At 56.3% G+C, this 16,563-nt stretch overlaps 2 protein-coding genes across 2 annotated transcripts in view; one reads left to right on the top strand and one right to left on the bottom strand.

Annotated features, from left to right (window-relative positions):
• Positions 1–12,431, top strand: part of BAP1 (BRCA1 associated protein 1) — a 15,832-nt gene extending 3,401 nt beyond the window's left edge. Inside the window, exons 2-17 of the mRNA XM_017819844.1 lie at positions 2,974–3,003; positions 3,102–3,156; positions 3,819–3,951; positions 4,318–4,437; positions 4,854–4,915; positions 4,992–5,134; positions 5,814–5,892; positions 6,572–6,695; positions 7,021–7,138; positions 7,322–7,509; positions 7,793–7,926; positions 8,525–8,997; positions 9,124–9,284; positions 9,958–10,050; positions 10,575–10,647; positions 10,918–12,431. Of these exons, the coding sequence (XP_017675333.1) occupies positions 2,974–3,003; positions 3,102–3,156; positions 3,819–3,951; positions 4,318–4,437; positions 4,854–4,915; positions 4,992–5,134; positions 5,814–5,892; positions 6,572–6,695; positions 7,021–7,138; positions 7,322–7,509; positions 7,793–7,926; positions 8,525–8,997; positions 9,124–9,284; positions 9,958–10,050; positions 10,575–10,647; positions 10,918–11,051 (2,120 nt within the window). The 3' untranslated portion in view covers positions 11,052–12,431. The remainder of the gene's footprint in view (positions 1–2,973; positions 3,004–3,101; positions 3,157–3,818; positions 3,952–4,317; positions 4,438–4,853; positions 4,916–4,991; positions 5,135–5,813; positions 5,893–6,571; positions 6,696–7,020; positions 7,139–7,321; positions 7,510–7,792; positions 7,927–8,524; positions 8,998–9,123; positions 9,285–9,957; positions 10,051–10,574; positions 10,648–10,917) is intronic.
• The window catches only part of DNAH1 (dynein axonemal heavy chain 1), a 90,716-nt gene continuing 84,482 nt past the window's right edge, over positions 10,330–16,563 (bottom strand). The window contains 10 exon segments of the mRNA XM_017819972.1: positions 10,330–10,339; positions 12,600–12,813; positions 13,186–13,420; positions 13,839–14,045; positions 14,290–14,434; positions 14,800–14,930; positions 15,113–15,283; positions 15,461–15,637; positions 15,717–15,896; positions 16,336–16,506. Coding sequence (XP_017675461.1) covers positions 12,692–12,813; positions 13,186–13,420; positions 13,839–14,045; positions 14,290–14,434; positions 14,800–14,930; positions 15,113–15,283; positions 15,461–15,637; positions 15,717–15,896; positions 16,336–16,506 — 1,539 coding nt within the window. The 3' untranslated portion in view covers positions 10,330–10,339; positions 12,600–12,691.

Here is a 16,563-nt window from a genome sequence, read left to right as displayed (position 1 = left end):
GAGTTCCCACAGTGAGTGGCGGGCTGGGGGGTGGCCGGGGGGGGCTCCCAGAGACGGGCCGCGGCGGCCAGGGGGCTCTGAGGGGCGCGCGGGGAGCGGGGCCTGGGCTGGGGGGGTGCGTGGGGGAGAGGCCGGCGGGCCCTGAGGGGCGGGCAGGGCATGTGGGGTGCACAGGTGGAATGTTGGGGGAGTGGGGTGCACAGGTGGAAGTTTGGGGCGTCTGGGGTGCACAGGTGGAAGTTTGGGGGGCTGGGAGTGTGGGATGCGGTTTTGGAGGGTGTGGGGTGCACAGGTGGAGCTTTGGGGGGCTGTGTGTGTGGGGAGATGCCTGGGGAGGGTTGTGGGGTGCAGGGCCGAAGTAGGAGGAGCAGGAGTTGTGGGAGGGTGTGGAATGGGAACAAAGGCTGGAAAGGGGTTGCAGGGAGGGCAGAGGTGCCAAGAGGATACCTGGGGCGGAGGGTTGGAAAGGCAGGTGAGGGTGTAGGGGGTGCGGGGCCTTCAGGGAAGGGGGACTGTGGGGGCTTACAGAGCCCATGGGTGGGTCAGGGAGAGGTTAAGGGGGTGCAGGGCAGGCTGGGTATGGGAGTGCAGGTGTGTGGAGGGCAGGGATGGGGTGGATGGGGCTGCAGGAGCACTACGAAGGGTCAGAGTGGGGCCTGGGCTCAGGGGGCACCTGTACACAAGGTGTGGTGGTGCCCCAGACACTCTGTGTGTGTGTGTGTGATGACAAACCTGGGGGTCTCTGTGGGAAACATCTGCAACACCGTGAGGTGCAGCATGAGGCATTCCTGTTGTTTGCAAACACACCCTGGAATATCACTGAAACACAGGTGAGGGGGAGTGTGTGGAATGGCCTGTGCTGCAGGAACGGCCCTGGCTGGAGATTTCAGGGGACTAAGGATACCCCGTGTCACGTGGAGCACATGGGGGGGGGTGTCCCCCTTGTGTGTGTCACACCCTGCCATGGCTGTGCAGAGTCACACCCTCTCCCCCAGGGAGTCCAGGAAAGGTGCTGCAAAGCCCAGAGTGGAGCAGAAGGATCACAGGCATCTCCCTCCTGTGTTGGAGAAGGTGGATTCTGTGATGGAGTCCTGAAATTGTTTCACAGGTTGGGATTTGGGGGCCAGAGCTGGTGTGTGCAGGGGCATTGTCTGAGTATTGTTTTGACACTGCTGAGTTGCTGCAGTAGGAGCTGCTCTGTGGGATGGGGTGGTGAGTTTTTGAGGCTGTGAGTGAGGAAATTGGATCTCTGGAATTACACTGGTCTCCTGTGCTCAGTGAAGGATTCTGTCTGTCTGTTCCAAGTCATGCTGGGCTTTGCTGCTCTTTGTCCTCTTTACTGGTGCTTGGGAACTGCTGAAATCATTCCCATCCACTCCATCTTCACCACAGCAAAGCTGAAGACAGGGCATGGTTTGGATTCTTATAGCTGGGAGGGAAGATTTGCTTGGGAGATAACCTGTTGGTGCAGAGGAGGGTTTCCTTTGGGATGTGGCAGTTCTGTTGCAAAGGTGGCAGCTAAGACAGCTGTTAGGAGTGACCAATGTGCTGCTCTCAGCCTTCAGCACATCCCATGAGCTGCCCAGCCCTTGCCACGGGGCTTGGGATTGGGATCTTTGGGTGCTTTTCTGATCAGGAAGGGTCGGGAGATCCAGGTTTGGGTGGAGAGGGGAGCCTTGGGAACACCCAGGCTGCTGGTGTTTGCTGTGTGTGCTTGTGGATACCAGATCGTGTCCCAGGTGACCCAAATAATTTGAGATGGGGGTTTGGGTGTTCCAGGAGTGATGGCAGCAGCAGGACCGTGCATTTCAGGGATGCTGAGGTAATGCAATTGGAGAAGAAGGGAGGGTTGGAAAGGACCAGGACGGCGCCAGGATTTGGTGCGATGGTGTGGCACGGGGGGAGCAGGCTCTCTCTGGTTTGAAGCACATTATTTCTGCAACATATTTCTTCCCATTGACAATTTTGTAAGAAATAAGAAGTTTTCTGCTAAATTAAGGAAGACTTTTTGCTCCCAGAAGTTTTCTCCTTGTTTTAATAATTTTAACTTTGGTGTGGAAGCTTCTTGGGCTCTTCACTTCTTAACTGAGCTACTTACTTCAGGGTCCTTAAATCTGTTGCTTACAGGGATGTTTCTCAGGATTTAATCCTTCTTATTGGTATTCCCTGGACTTCCTCCCAGGCTTTCAGCAGCCTTTATGTGGGAGATAAAGAAGCAGTTTTGTTATTCCAGTCTCGAGCTCACTCACTCCATGTGCAGGGTGACTGCCTGGAAATCGGTCTGACTGCTTTGCTGCGGCATCATAGTGGCAGCTGCCACTCAGTTGCTGATGTCTGATAATTCTTTGGTCACCTTGCTGTTGTCTCTGTGTCCCTGGTTATGTCCTCCTGGACAGGAAATTTTGTAGTCACTGGAGACAGGCTCTTAGATTTGGTCCCCCAAGAAAGAGAGAAATGAAGATGAGCCTTTCGGCCCTTGGACTTCCTTGCAGTCTTGTTGCTGTGAGCTGCTTTCCTTTCACTGCCTGTCTTTCACTAACAAGAACAGAAATTATCTTCCTTTAAAATCTCCTAAGATCTACTCAGCCATTTTTCCCTCTGGTTGAAAGCGTGTGTGCTGTTCAGGTGCTCCCTGCTGCTGCTCACAATGGGGATTTACTTCTTGGCCGGTCACCCGCAGTGGGTCAGGGTGCCCAAGGTGGGTCTGGCTGCACTGGGCTCTGGCAGGAGAGGGCTAGTTCAGATCCTCTGGAGGAAGAGGGTGATAAATTGGGATGGAGGGATGAAGGTAGTCAGAGCCAGGACTCAACATCCCTGCTGCTGGGACTCAGTGTGATCCTGGTGCTGCTCTGCCGTGGGCTTTCCAGCTGTGCCGTCGCCTGGGACCATGTGGGACCTTCGGGGGACAGTGGCAGCTGGTTTCCTTCTGCCTTCTTCAGTCAGAAGTAACCTGTAGGTTTTGTTCCTTTCCAGGTCTTTTCACACTCCTGGTGGAAGATTTTGGTGAGTCCAAGAAGCCTTTCTTTGAAGTCAGTTTTATGCCTGACATTACCCCGTCCTTTCTGGTGGGCTTTACACTATCTTCTGCCCTTTGTCTGCAGGGGTCAAGGGAGTACAGGTTGAAGAGATTTATGATCTGCAGAGCAAATGCCAAGGGTAAGTCAGAGGCCTCAGAGTGTGAGTTTTGTGAAGTGGAATGGTCTGTGGACCTGGGAACTCATCACTAGGCATTCAGAGGGGCTGTGTGAGCTCATCTGAGTCATGGAGGTCACTGCTGTACGTGATGGACTAGGAGGGCTTTGTCAGGTTTGGGGCAGGTGTGGGACACACTACAAGGGATTCGTCTCTCTCTCCCCATGAAGTGCAGTGCCCACCAGTGTTCTTGCAGCATGGGATTTCTCCCTGTCCCAGTGCTGTGAAATGGCTTTGAGACTGTTGCTTCTTAAAAGCCATTGCTGAACTCCTTCTGAGAATGAAGATGGGTGTAAAGGAGAGGTCATTTGGTGGTCAGGCACTGTTCTGCAGGTCAATCAGTGTCCAGAGAGGAATTTCCCTTTTCTTTGTCTTCAGGCTCTTAAGACTTGTCAAACCCCAAAATTTTCAAGCTTGATTGTTGGCTGAGCCTGGAGCATCAGCACAGGAGGTGTCCTCAGTAATGTGGGCTGGGCTGAGGGGATTGTGCCAGGGGTGGTGGTTCTGCTTTTCCTCCCTGTCTTTGCTCTGCCTGTGGTTTGAAACAGAAGGTTTCTGGCGCTGGGCAGGGCAGACCCCTGCTGTGGTTGGTCCAAGGTGCCACAGCTGCCGACTTCTCTCCTCAGCCCTGTGTATGGGTTCATCTTCCTGTTCAAGTGGATTGAGGAGCGCAGATCCCGCCGGAAGGTCTCCACGCTGGTGGATGAGACGTCGGTGATCGACGATGACATCGTTAATAACATGTTCTTTGCTCACCAGGTGAGGGAAAAGGGTGTGTGGGGGTGTCTGCTGTGGCACCTCGGGGCAGCAGTGTGGTACTGAGAGGCTGCACTGCTCTTGCTGGTCATGGGGCAGCACCTCTTTCCCAGGAGTGTCTTCAATGAGCTCCAGGTTGGAGAGAATGCAGTGAGGGCTGGGAGGCTGTGGCCTGAGCTGTGAGCTCATGGGGCACGGTGTGACTCGCTAAGTGAGACTGACCACCCTCCTTCCATCCAGAGCCAAGACTGGGTTGCTGCTCTCACAAATGGTTCTTGTCAGTACTTTTCAATTGATATCCATGCTGAGGGGTTGTTGAAGGGCTGCTTTGTTCCTGCTGGTTAAGCTGGTCCTTGTGTCACCCTCCAGCTGATCCCCAATTCCTGTGCCACCCATGCCCTGCTGAGCGTCCTCCTGAACTGCAACAATGTTGACCTGGGCCCCACGCTGAGCCGCATGAAGGATTTCACCAAAGGCTTTAGCCCTGAGGTAGGGGGTGGGTGGGCAGGGCTGGTGCATGTGATTCTGCCTCTCACTGTCCTCTCGGGGTGATGCTCTGTCGAGCTGGCTCCTTCCCTGCCCTCCGTGGCTGCAGGCTGCAGCAGGATTGCCTCTTCTCTCTCATCACCCTGCCTTGCCTTGCTCAGAGCCTTGGTCCCCAGGCTGGGCACAGCTCTGAGCCTTCTGTCATGTTACTCCCTATGTTCAAAATCCTTTCTCCTCCATTCAGACCTATTATGAAGTCTGTGTTTCTCTCTGAGAGCTGTAATTTCTTCAGTAGAAATTGAGTTTGTGCCTGGAAGTTGTCCTGGTCCTGTGTGTGGATGGACGGAGGGAGTGGGCGAAGCATTTTGTTTGTCTCCTGTCACTTCTCAGCTGTTCTCCTCTCTTGCTGTTGGCTGCAGAGCAAAGGCTATGCCATCGGCAACGCCCCGGAGCTGGCCAAGGCCCACAACAGCCATGCCAGGTGAGTGAGGGGTGGGTGCCTCCAGGTCCCTCTCACTGGAGGAACAGACTCTCCACTGACCTCTCTTCCCTCCCAGGCCGGAGCCACGGCACCTGCCGGAGAAGCAGAATGGGATCAGCGCCGTGCGGACCATGGAGGCTTTTCACTTTGTCAGTTACGTCCCCATCAAGGGGCGGCTCTTTGAGCTGGACGGGCTGAAGGTCTATCCCATTGACCACGGTAAGAGCCCGCCTGCCCCTCCCCGTTGACACAGGTGAACAGCACCCTGGTGTGTCCAAATGTATTGCTTTTCATTGCTGCTTAGTGTTAGCTGATGTTAGTGGAGAATCATTCCGATGGCTCCCAGATTTGTCCTGAGTTTTGATAGCTCATTTTGGAGCCTGTGCACGGTGCTGGGAACTGTGCCTAGAAGGCAGTTGTTTCTAAATATGTTGCATTGCTTTTTCAGCCTTGCCATTTTTGTCTCCACTTGCTCAGGGTCACAAGGTACTGAGATATCTGAAATTATCTGAAATAATGTGGTATCACAAGGACAATTTCTCACTTTCTCCTTGTGCCAAATAACCATTGTGTGTTGAGGCACCAGGTCCCAACACAGATCCCAGCAAGCTGCCCAGGTTACTCCCTTCTTTTACAACATGACTGCTCAGTTCTGCCTTTCAAACATTTATCCCTGCTAGGACTTAGTTTCTGTGTGTCAGGCCCTTTGGTAAGGTACCACTTCGTGTACAGGCTGACACATAGTCCTTCTGCCTCCTGGGCCCCTTGCTGACTTGCCCCCTTGTATGTAAGGGAGCCATGGGATTGCCTTTGGTGGGGAAGGCAGGATCTGCTCTGTGAGTCTGAAGCAGGAGCCTTGGCCTTCTCTGCCAAGTCCAGCTATGTCTTGTTATCACAGGGCCATGGGCTGAGGACGAGGAATGGACGGACAAAGCCAGGAGAGTGATCATGGAGCGCATTGGCCTGGCCACTGCAGGGTAATCTCCCGAGCCATGGGGTGGGCACCAGCCCCCTGCCATTTTCCCCTGGATTGTTTCTGCTGTGGTCTCTGAACAGCAAGCTGTGCAAGTAGGGGTGGAGAATGTGCAGGTGCTCTGCCTCGTTGCCTTCTCTTGCCCACAGAGCACACAGAGAAGCTGCATTCTCTGTGTGATGCAGAGTCCCTGCAAATGGCTGCACAGTGTATGAGTGGTCTAACAAGGCCTCTGTTAGCTGGAGTCCATAGGAGAAGGAATGGTGCTTCTGACCTTGAGATGGGCCTCTGGGATGCTTGGGCATGAGAGTGACTGAACAGTGGCACAGGTTGCCCAGAGATGATGTGGAGTCTCCATCCTTGGAGATACACAAAAGCTTTCTGGTTGTGGTCCTGGTTACAAGCACTGGGTGAATCCTGCTGAAGCAGATGACTTCCTCAGGTCCCTTTCCACCTTACCCCACCAGTGAGTGTGAGGGATGTTTTGTGTGGTGACTGAAGCAACCTTGCTCTGCTTCATCAGCCAGTGTGTGGTTTGACTTGGTTTTGGGGAGAAGCCTCGGGTGTGTCAGTGTTAAAAGCCCAGGCAGGAGATAGGGGTGGGGCTAGCAGCCTACTGCCCTGTGCTGGGGGACAGGCTGTCACTGCTGGCCCACGGCTGAGCCCACTGGCCCTTCCCACAGGGAGCCCTACCACGACATCCGCTTCAACCTGATGGCCGTGGTGCCCGACCGCAGGATGAAGTACGAGTCCAAACTGCACATCCTGAAGATGAACCGCCAGACTGTGCTGGAGGCCTTGCAGCAGGTAGGACAGCCCAGGCCCTGAGGGGGGGCAAGCCTGGGGTGGGAATAGGCTGTTTGTAGAGCATCTCCCTGTGTTACAGGGGCCCTGAATTTTGGGGTTTTGTTTGGCCTTGGGAAATGGCTTGTGGGAAGAGGAGATAACCAGCCTTGCTGCTTGGCCTTTTGCTGCTCATGTGGGAGGTGGCTCACCATGGCACTGTTGGTTGTGCACCTGGATTCTCAGTGGTTTGCTCCCCCTCACAGGCTCTGCACTGCTGGAATGGGAGGGATGTGGTTTGGGTCACCCCAATCCAGCATTCACTTTCTGTCTGTCATTTGCCTTCAAGCTTATCCGAGTAACTCAGCCTGAGCTGATACAGACCCAGAAGTCTCAAGAGTCTCAACCTCCTGAAGAGGCAAAGCCAGCCAGCAGCAAGACTGTGACTCCAGAGACCACCCACCCAGGTAGGCCCCCATACCAGTGGAGCTTCAAAGTGGGAGGCTTAAGCTTGGGGACACTGGTGACAGCTGGAGATGGGGATGATGGTGTGATGGAGCATAAGAGCTCTTCTGTGGGGTGGGCAAGAGGACAGGGAGTAGGAGGTGACAGTGCTGGTGATGAAAGGCTGTGCTGTGCTTGTGTGGCAGATGGCACTGATGAGCCCCCCAGCCAGGGCCACCCTGTGGCCACGCAGAGCCCATCCAACAAAGCCAAACCGGGGCCAAAGACATCAGTGTGCGGCATCAACGGGGCACCTCCAGGGAACCCCAACCCCATCGTGCAGAGGCTGCCAGCTTTCCTGGATAACCACAACTATGCCAAGTCCCCCATGCAGGTAGGCTGGAGCTCTGTGGGACTGTGGCTGTCAGCTGGCCTAAGCCTGGCCCAAGCCTGCCTGCCCTGGCACTAACCCAGGCTGGAAGGGGAGAGAGTCAATAAAGACTGACCTGGCAAAGGATGTTAGTGTTAACATGGGTCAGCTGAGCGAGCAGGGGGAAGGATCCCTGTCTCCTCTCAAAAGGGATGAGTCCTGGTGTTGGTCTGGACCAAGGATGTGTCCACTGGGCTCTTCCTTTTGGCCCCACTGCCAGCAGGCCTTCAGCAATGGTGTTTTGCAGGAGGAGGAAGACCTGGCAGCAGGAGTGGGTCGCAACCGGGTCCCAGTCCGACAGCACCAGCAGTACTCGGATGATGAGGATGACTATGATGATGATGATGAGGAGGAAGTTCGTAACACCAACTCAGCCATCAGGTGAGTAACACCAACTCAGCCTCAGCTTGAGCTGAGGGCAGGGGCCAGAGAGCTGACATTTGCAGAACTGCCAACAGGGACTTCCATATCTCTTTCCTGAGCATTGATAGTTGTGTTCTCCTCTTCATCTGCTATTTCACTGCTCACTCACTGGATTTTGTGTAGCCCTTCTGTAGCTCTTCACAACCAACCCTGAATTTCAGCTGCCCTGGGTGTAACTATGTATTGGCATCAGGCTTTGAGGCTTTGAGGAACAGCTGCCAGTTCATCTCCTGGTGACAGTGTTGGTGTGCTCAGACTGTTCTCAGGCCAGTAAGGTGGGGTCATAGCAAGGGTGCTTTTAGGGCTTTGGAAGAAGAGCAGGGGTATGCAGCACCCTGTAACCCCTGGCTGTGTAGGGGTCCCTGGGACTGAGGAGTCAGTGGTGGTGGTATGCTGCTGAGAAGCTGGTGGCACTGGGGGTGACCTAGAAATGTTTCAGGCCTTGTTTCATCCCAGCAGGCAGCCTAGACTGCTGAATGCAGAGCTGGCAGTGGCTGTGCTGGGCCCCCACCTTCTTCTACCAGCTACTCACCTTCCCTGCTGTGTTCCTGGGCAGGTACAAGAGGAAAGGGCAGGTGAAGCAAGAGCATGTGGCGGGGGCTGCGGATGGCCAGCTCTCTGTCCTCCAGCCCAACACCATCAACGTCCTTGCTGAGAAGCTGAAGGAGTCTCAAAAGGATCTTTCCATTCCCTTGTCCATCAAGACGAGTGGCGGGGGTGCTGCCGTGGCCGTGGTCACCCACTCCCAGCCCTCTCCCACCCCGAGCAACGAGAGCACAGACACCGCCTCCGAGATCGGCAGCGCCTTCAACTCCCCGCTGCGCTCCCCGATCCGCTCGGCCAACCCCACGCGCCCCTCCAGCCCCGTCACCTCCCACATCTCCAAGGTGCTCTTTGGGGAGGAGGACGGGCTGCTGCGTGTCGACTGCCTGCGCTACAACCGGGCCGTCAGGGACCTGGGGCCCATCGTCAGCTCCGGGCTGCTGCACCTCACCGAGGACGGCGTGTTCTGCCCACTGGCTGCTGCAGGTAGGTGCCTGCCAGCTTCTGTGGGGGTGGCATCTCCCCTGCAGTGACAGGAAGGTGTCCTTGGATTTCGGGAGTGGGTGCCAGTCCTTTGTGATGGCTCCTGATGCTTCCTTACCCTCTGTGCAGATGGGGGGAAAGGCTCCCCCTCTTCCATTAAACCCGGTGAAGAGGCCCCGGTCGCGATCAAACTGGAGGAGAAGGAGGGCAGTGAGGCCAGTGACAGCAAAGAGAAGGTGGGACTTGGCAGGACCAGTGATCACCCTGGGGGGGAAAAGTATTCTCCCAAGGTGAGTTTTGTGCTGCGACAGCCCTGGGAGCGTGGAGCTCAGCCGGAGGCGCAGCGGCGCTGGCAGTGACCGAACCGCATGTGCACGCTGTCCCGCTCGCGTGTCGTCGCAGCCGAGCCTCAGGGCACAGGGCAGTGCAGGTTTTACTTGTCGTGTCGGGGACCTTTGCCTGAGCAGTGGGCACAGCCCCTGTCTCTGCAGCTGAGACGTTCAGCCTGCTGTGCTCTCCTCCGGGTCAGGGGCTGGTGAGAGCCTGCGTCCCCAAATCCCAGCCTGCTGGTGACTTCACGGCCTGTCTGTGCCCTCCAGCCAGGGATAGGACCAGGCTCAGGCAGCAAAAGTTTGCCAGGGGAGGAGAGCTGGCTAGAAACTGCCACTCAAAAGGGAAGTCTATGGATTTTGAGGGGAAGCAGCCCCTGGGGTGTTACTCATCCCTTCCCTCTGTCCCAGAACCAGGTACAATGGGGCTGAGGCAGAACCCAGCTCCCCTGGGACCTGCCGTACCGAATTCCCTACAATGAACTGATCTCTCTTTGTTTTCCCTTGGCGTGTGTTTTTCCTTTGTTGAATCCTCCCTTTCCCAGTGCAGAGAGGAACACCTGCCAGCTCGCCCTGCTGGCTCCTGGGCTGTGGCTGGGTCTGTGCTCACATTTTGTCTGCTTGATACTGGTAGGAGCTGCTGGCGCTGCTGAAGTGTGTGGAGGCAGAGATTGCAAACTACGAGGCCTGCCTGAAGGAGGAGGTGGAGAAGAGGAAGAAATTCAAGGTGTGTTGATGGCTTGTTTGTGTTGCTGATTTTGCTCCCCAAAGGTTTCTGTCTGGGTTGTTTTTATGTAAAAATGGAGGGAGAGTGGTCCAGCTGAGAATGGCCATGGGGAGCATTCAGGGTCCCTTCCTCACTACCAAACAGCCCAGCGGGGCAGGGCTCCAGCCAGGGCAGACCACAGCCCTGGGGCAGCACTGAGGAGGGTGGTGAAGCGCTGGGCTGTGCCACAGCTGAACATCAGCACTGACAGGAGGAAGGGGGCAGTCTGCCCCAAGGCCTGGCAGGATTCCTGCCCTGCCAACCTTTACCTCTTCCCAGCTGCCCTTTATGGAAAAAGCTGGCATCTGAACGGGGATGGAGACAGTCCCAGTTGTGCACTGGCCCAGGCTAGGCTGGGAAGTGGGTCCCTTCCTGCTCTGGTCTCCTTGGCCTGTGGGTTAGGCCAGGCAAGCCAGTTCTTTGTCCTGTTAGGCATGAACTCTCCTTTCTCCCTGCCACTCACTTGTGGATTTGTCTCTTTGTAGATTGATGACCAGAGGAGAACCCACAACTACGATGAGTTCATCTGTACCTTCATCTCCATGCTGGCCCAGGAAGGTGAGCTGTGCTGTGCAGCTGAGGGGATGGGGAGTGGGGTTTGGGTTCAGCTAGGGAGCAGCAGCTGGGAGCCTGGGAAGCTCACCCTGCCTGGCTCCCTGTTTCTGCCTGGCCTGGGGAACACAGGGTCGCACTCACTCCAGGGAGCCAGGTCTCTGCTGTGTGTCTCGATTCATAGTCTCAGGAGGTGCCTACTGCTGGGTTTTGGGTGAGGGAGGGAGGGAGGTAATTCCAACCCTCCAGGCCCATGTCTGTGTGCTGTCCCTGCAGGCATGCTGGCCAGCCTTGTGGAGCAGAACATCTCGGTCCGCAGGCGGCAGGGAGTCAGCATCGGCCGCCTGCACAAGCAGAGGAAGCCGGACCGCCGGAAACGCTCCCGCCCGTACAAAGCCAAGCGCCAGTAGCTGGGAAGCCAAGACTGTGAGAAACAGCAGCTGGGGCTTTGTGCCTTTGGGCGATGACACTTGGATCTACTACCCTTTGCCCAAGGAAGAGGGACCACAGTGACAAGCCCTCGGCAGAGGTGGAGCCTGGGGACAAATGGAAATTGGGTTTTCCTCTGCACCTGAGCAGTGAAGGGCAGGAATATGTCTCGAGGAGTCCCTGCAGCAGACGGCAATCCAGAGTGCCCCAGCTGCCTGACCATGCCATGGCAGTGCCCAGACGCCGTGGGGCTGTGTCTCAGCGCCGTGGCTGAGGACTGTGATGGGAAGGAAGGAGCCCACCCAGCTGGTGGTGGGTCTGGTAGTGTGGGAATGCTGGCAATGCCCACGTGGGGCTGTGCTGGCCACAGCTGGCTGTGGCTTGTGTCCTCCTGCATCCAGGCCTTCAGCTCTGTGCTTCCCTGGGCCATTCATGTCTGTGTTTTCTATCCTTCTCCCTCCCTTCCCCAAACTCATTTTTTGTCCTAACCCAGGCTTTGGCCATTCTGAGCAAGGTGGCTCTGGGACAGAGCCCCTTCTGCACCCACCCCGCACTGCACTGTCCCAGTGCCCAGTGCTGCCCGGGCTCCTGGGGATGGTGATACCACCCCAGTGTAGCTTCTCCCTGGTGGGCCATGGCAGATCTCTTGCTGAGTGAGCGTGGGCGGGCTCGTCCCTGGAGCTGGGCCTTGTGCCCAGCCCTCCGTGGTGGTGCTGGGGGTGGCCCATGGCTCTGCTGCCATGGCTGCTCCCCTTGGGACCAGCCCCGTGGCCCTGGCAGTGCCTGTAGGTCACGAGGGATTGTTCTAGTCCCTAGAGAAACTCCATGAATTATGTATGAACAGACCAGGTTCTTAGGGTGGCCTGGTGCTGCTGGGCACAGCACCAGGGTGGATGCTGGATGTGGCTCAGTGAAGCCTCTCAGCATGGGGAGAGGCAGCTGGTTGCTGCAGTGGTGGAGGTGGGATGGGGACAGCAGTGGAGGGAGCCTCCTGCTCCTCCTCCCCAAGCCTCTGGCTGGCTGCTAACCAGAGCTTGCTGGTGCAGCCTGGCTGCCTCTTTCCCACTGCCTCCTGCCAGTGCTCTGCACATGCTCTCCTGCCTGACCCCCCAGCAGCCTGGTGGAAATCTGAGGTGTCAGAGGTGAACACCGCCCTCCAGAGATGTCCTGTGGTGGAGGTGCCACAGGCGAGGACTGAATTTTTTAAAATGTGTACGGATCTTGACTATGAAATGAAAGAGTTCTTTTGGTATTTGTTGATGGAAAGAAAATCCTTCTGTCTCTTGCTGTGTCTAATATCAAGTGCTGTAAATAATGGATCTGTCTGAAGGAATAAAGCTATCCTGTAACAGCCAGCCAAAGGAGAGGTGTGCGAGGGAAGGGAGGGGGGGGTGTGTGGCTGGGAGCACCGAATGCCAGCTCCAGGCCATCTTTCCCCTGCTAGCAGCTCTTCTGAGGTGTAAAGACTTGAGGTGCAACACCACCGTGTGCCTGTGCTGCTGGTGGAGTCAGGCTCAATTTATTGACACATCTCAGTAGGAGGAGGGCAGGAGGAGAGGGGGCAGCGGCCTGGCTGAGACCCTCAGCTGCAATGGGTTCCTGGGCTGGGTGGGACTCCTGGCTAGAAGTCCAGGGCACAGATCAAGGCTGTGCCCCGTTTGATCCAGTGCTTCTGTGGCTTATCCGTAGGAATCTCCACAGCAATCACGTAGTTGGTGGAGTGGCCCGTTGTTGACAGTGTGCCTGTAATGGGGGAAGCAAGGGGATGGTGCTGCTGCACACTGACAGGGGAGTCCTGGACAAGCAACCCCCATCCAGGAGCCCCTGTCCCCCACCCTGAGCCAGGTGACAGGCTGAGGAGGGCTGGAGGAAACAGGCTTGTGAGCTTGTGGGGAGCCTGGCCAGGGGCACTGCTGCATAGCCACAGTGCCTGGCTGCTCCATCTCCACAACCACAGCAGGAGAAATCTTTGTCTCCCTGGATGGCTTCAGCCTACAGTGCCTCACTCCATGCCGGTGTATGGCAGGAGGAACTCCTTCTGCCTCTCCTGGGCTGCCCCTCCTAGCTGTTCCTGCAGCTCCCATGCTTCTGGAGATGTGCCTTTAGGGCACCTACCTGCACGGGTGAGAGTCTTGTAGATGGGGCACAGGTAGGAGCCGGACTCTGGAGGTTTGCGGTTGGCCACAGGCAGCAGCCAGATGACGGCCATCTCTGTGTAGAGCTCCTTGGGCCGGGACTCTGCCAGCTGACCCGCCGCGGGGTCCCAGCGGGCGCCTTCCAGGAACAAGCCGTAGATGTAGCAGCCCATGTCGGGCTGGCGCTTCAGCTCCTTCACCGACTCCTTCATGACCTGCCAGGGGAGCGGGCATGGGGCCCTTGGGCAAGGCATGTCCCTGGGGGCTCAGCCCTAAGGAGCCTCATAAACTGTTCTTAGTTAAGCCAGCACTGCCAAAGGTGAGCCTACCCCAGCTCTCAGAGGGGCAGGGCTGTGTTTTTTGGCTGGTCACATCATGTGGGGCAGCCTGTGACAGAGTTGGTGGAGGGGGACATGAGCAGGTCTGGAGAGGCAGAGAAGCCTCTGCCAGCCTTGAGGAGGTGTCTGGCAGTGTGGGTGGGTGTATTCAAGCCCAAAGGGAGTGATGGGTCCATAGGCAGCTGTGCAGCTGGTGGCTTCACCTCTTGGGCAGGTCAGGGTTAAAACTGCTGCCTTTGTGGCCTTCTAGGAGCAGATTCCAAAAAATTCCAAAGCCTCCACCTGATTTACTGACCTTGAAGCTAAAAGAGATGGTGTCGATGGAGATGACAGACTTCCTGGCGAAGTTCTGCAGTGTCCCTGTGAGGAAGGCCTGAGGGAAGAAGAACCCACTGATCCAGAACACGGAGGGGATTCCGTGGCTGATCCAGTTCTGCAGGAATTCAATGCGCTGCACCAAGTCGTTCACCCAGGATGCCAGGGGCTTCAGCGACGGATAGGCCTGTGGGGCACCCACAGAGGGAGGTGCTGAATGCAGTCAAGGACAGCCCAGATCTTGTGCCACAGTCAGTGACAGCTGCCCAGAGCCCAGGGGCTGGAAGAACTGTGAGCTGCACTAGGCAGGAGATATCTCTGTGCCAGGGGAGCAAGCATGTGACACAGCCCAGTCCACTGGTGGTGGCTGGTGACCCATTCCCCTGGTTTGGTGAGCTCTGGTGGGCAGCTGGTCTGGCTGGGGCATGTACCTTGGCATTCCATATCTCGGGAACAGTGTTGTTGTACAAGCTGCTGGCCATCAGCTCCAGTCGAGAGGACATCACGACCAAGCCCTTGAGAGCTTTCAGCAAATCATTCAGACTCTGAGCAACCTCCTCCAGGAGCTTGTTGTACCTACAGGGAAAGAGCAGAGGAAGCAGAGCAACTCTGTGCAGTGATTTATTGCCCATGTCTGCCCAGAGAGGGTATGGACATCTCTATACACAAGTGAAGCTCCTCCCTGTAACCCCCCAGCCCCATTCCTCTTCAACGGGGTCTCATAGCTGTGCCCCCAGCGCTGAACTGCTGACAGTAGCAGATCATGGATCAGTCCCCACAGGACAGGGATCAGCCAAAGGTCCTGGCTTGGACAACACAGTTGTTAGTGTGGCTGCCAACCCCACTGCCATGCTCAGCACTGAGGTTCCCCAAAGGTAGGTGGGAGCAGGGGCCTGCCCATCTCTGCTGTTCCCTGGGATGTGATCCCACAGGGGTTTTACCTGATCACCTCCTGCACCAGCACTGTGTTCATGGATTCCTCATAGAGCAGTGGGTATTTGCGGATCACCTCCTGCAGGTTCATGGGGGCGGGCAGCTTTGCCAAGATGTCCTTGGAGGTCTCCTCCACGATCTGGAAGGAAGGCAGCAAGTGGGTGAGCATCTTTCTACTCCAGCTCCATGGCTGCTGAGAAGGGGAAGAGCTAACACCAAGTGCCACTGCTGGCACCCAGCACCTGCTGACAGCTGGTGTTTGTGGCCACTGCCCACACTGGGCACTGGCTGCCAGAGCACTGGTGAGATCAGGGCACCCACCTCCTCCCTGCTGCGGCCTCCCAGTGAGATGGTCTTGGGTTGCAGCTGCGCAATGGCCCCCAGCAGGGCAAAGGTCTCGTTCTGAGCGAAGGTGATGTCGGCGTTGTCGTGTAAACCAAACAGCTCCGGGCTGTCGTTGAGCGGCAGGCCCTTGACATATTGGAGGTAGCCCTGGAGAGGAATCCACACAGGCTGTGAGGCCAAGAGCAGCTGAAGATCCCAGGTTCTCACAAACTTATATTCCCCCGGAGAACTGGAAGTGCAGGGGGTTTCAGGGAGGAGAGACCCCTGTGCAGTATGATGATCCCCCTGCGTCTATGAGCTGCAATTTGTGACTTGAGTACTTACATTGAGGTCAGAAGAAGTACTGATCTGCTTGTAGATGCCTGATTCGGAATAGGCAAAGTCAGGATTTAAAACCTCAGGCTTGTAGAAATCTTCCAAAATGCTCATGATGCAGCGCCGGTCCCAGTCGTCGGTAACACGGCCGCCGTAGTTGATCTCCCCAGCTGTGTACTTGAGAACCTGTGAGGGATCCCACCATGGCTTTCCAACCCCCTCATGCATCATGAGCCTGTTCCCTCACAGGAGGGGCAGCTCTTACCTTGTAGGGGATGTCTGCATACTCGTTCAAGAACATTTGCAGCTGACTGATGCAGATGCGGAGGTCTCCGTCCGTGAACTCATAGGGGATGTTGAACCCCAGAGGCCCAAACTTTCTCCTCTCCAGCATGTTCCCATGGAAGAAGCAAAGTGACAGCAGCAAGGATTTAAACTCAGTGACCTGTGGGCAGGGAAGCAGGGAGAGGAGTTGCTTAGTTTGGGAGGAGGCATCCTTAGTTGGAGCCAGGATCTGATGGGACCTGGCAGAGGAGATGTGCCAATTCAGTAGTGCCAACTGGGGCTTGGAGAGGGGGAAACCTCAGTCAGGCTGCTGTGCTGGGGAAGGCCATGGCCCACTCCTTGCTTAAAGAGAGCTGCCAGTGCTTTATGCCAGGCCCTCCCAAGCCTGTTGCTTCTGTTTCTCAAAGTAAAACTTCTAAGTGGCTCATCACAGAGTAGATGGGAGTTTATGAGAAATACCTCCAGCCCTTCTCTATCCCATGGGTGCTCTAATGAGGAGGAAGATCTATGCCTGGAGAAGAGCAACATCCAGGTGGAGACCATACACTGGAGCAGGCATGGAATGGGGACAGCAAACCAAAGCACGACCTGGGTCTCACCTTGGAGCAAGAATTCAAGAAGTCATCACTGAAACTAATGTAGGACTTGAGTAGGTTGGCCTTGACCCCACGGGGGGGCTCAATGGTCATCTTGGAGCCATTCTGGAGGATGGACACAGGGAAGTGGTTACTTGGTAGACTGGTGAGCCAGAGGCGAAAGTCCGGATGCACCTGAAAGTCCAGAAGGCAGCAAGTGCTCAGAGGGTGCAGGCACAGCCCCTGCAGCTG

The sequence above is a fragment of the Lepidothrix coronata genome, unplaced genomic scaffold (genome assembly GCF_001604755.1).
Source record: "Lepidothrix coronata isolate B3197 unplaced genomic scaffold, Lepidothrix_coronata-1.0 Scaffold78, whole genome shotgun sequence".
In the NCBI taxonomy this organism is placed as follows: Eukaryota; Metazoa; Chordata; class Aves; order Passeriformes; family Pipridae; genus Lepidothrix; species Lepidothrix coronata.
Note: the sequence above shows the minus strand (reverse complement) of the source record. Positions and strands in the feature narration are given on the sequence as shown.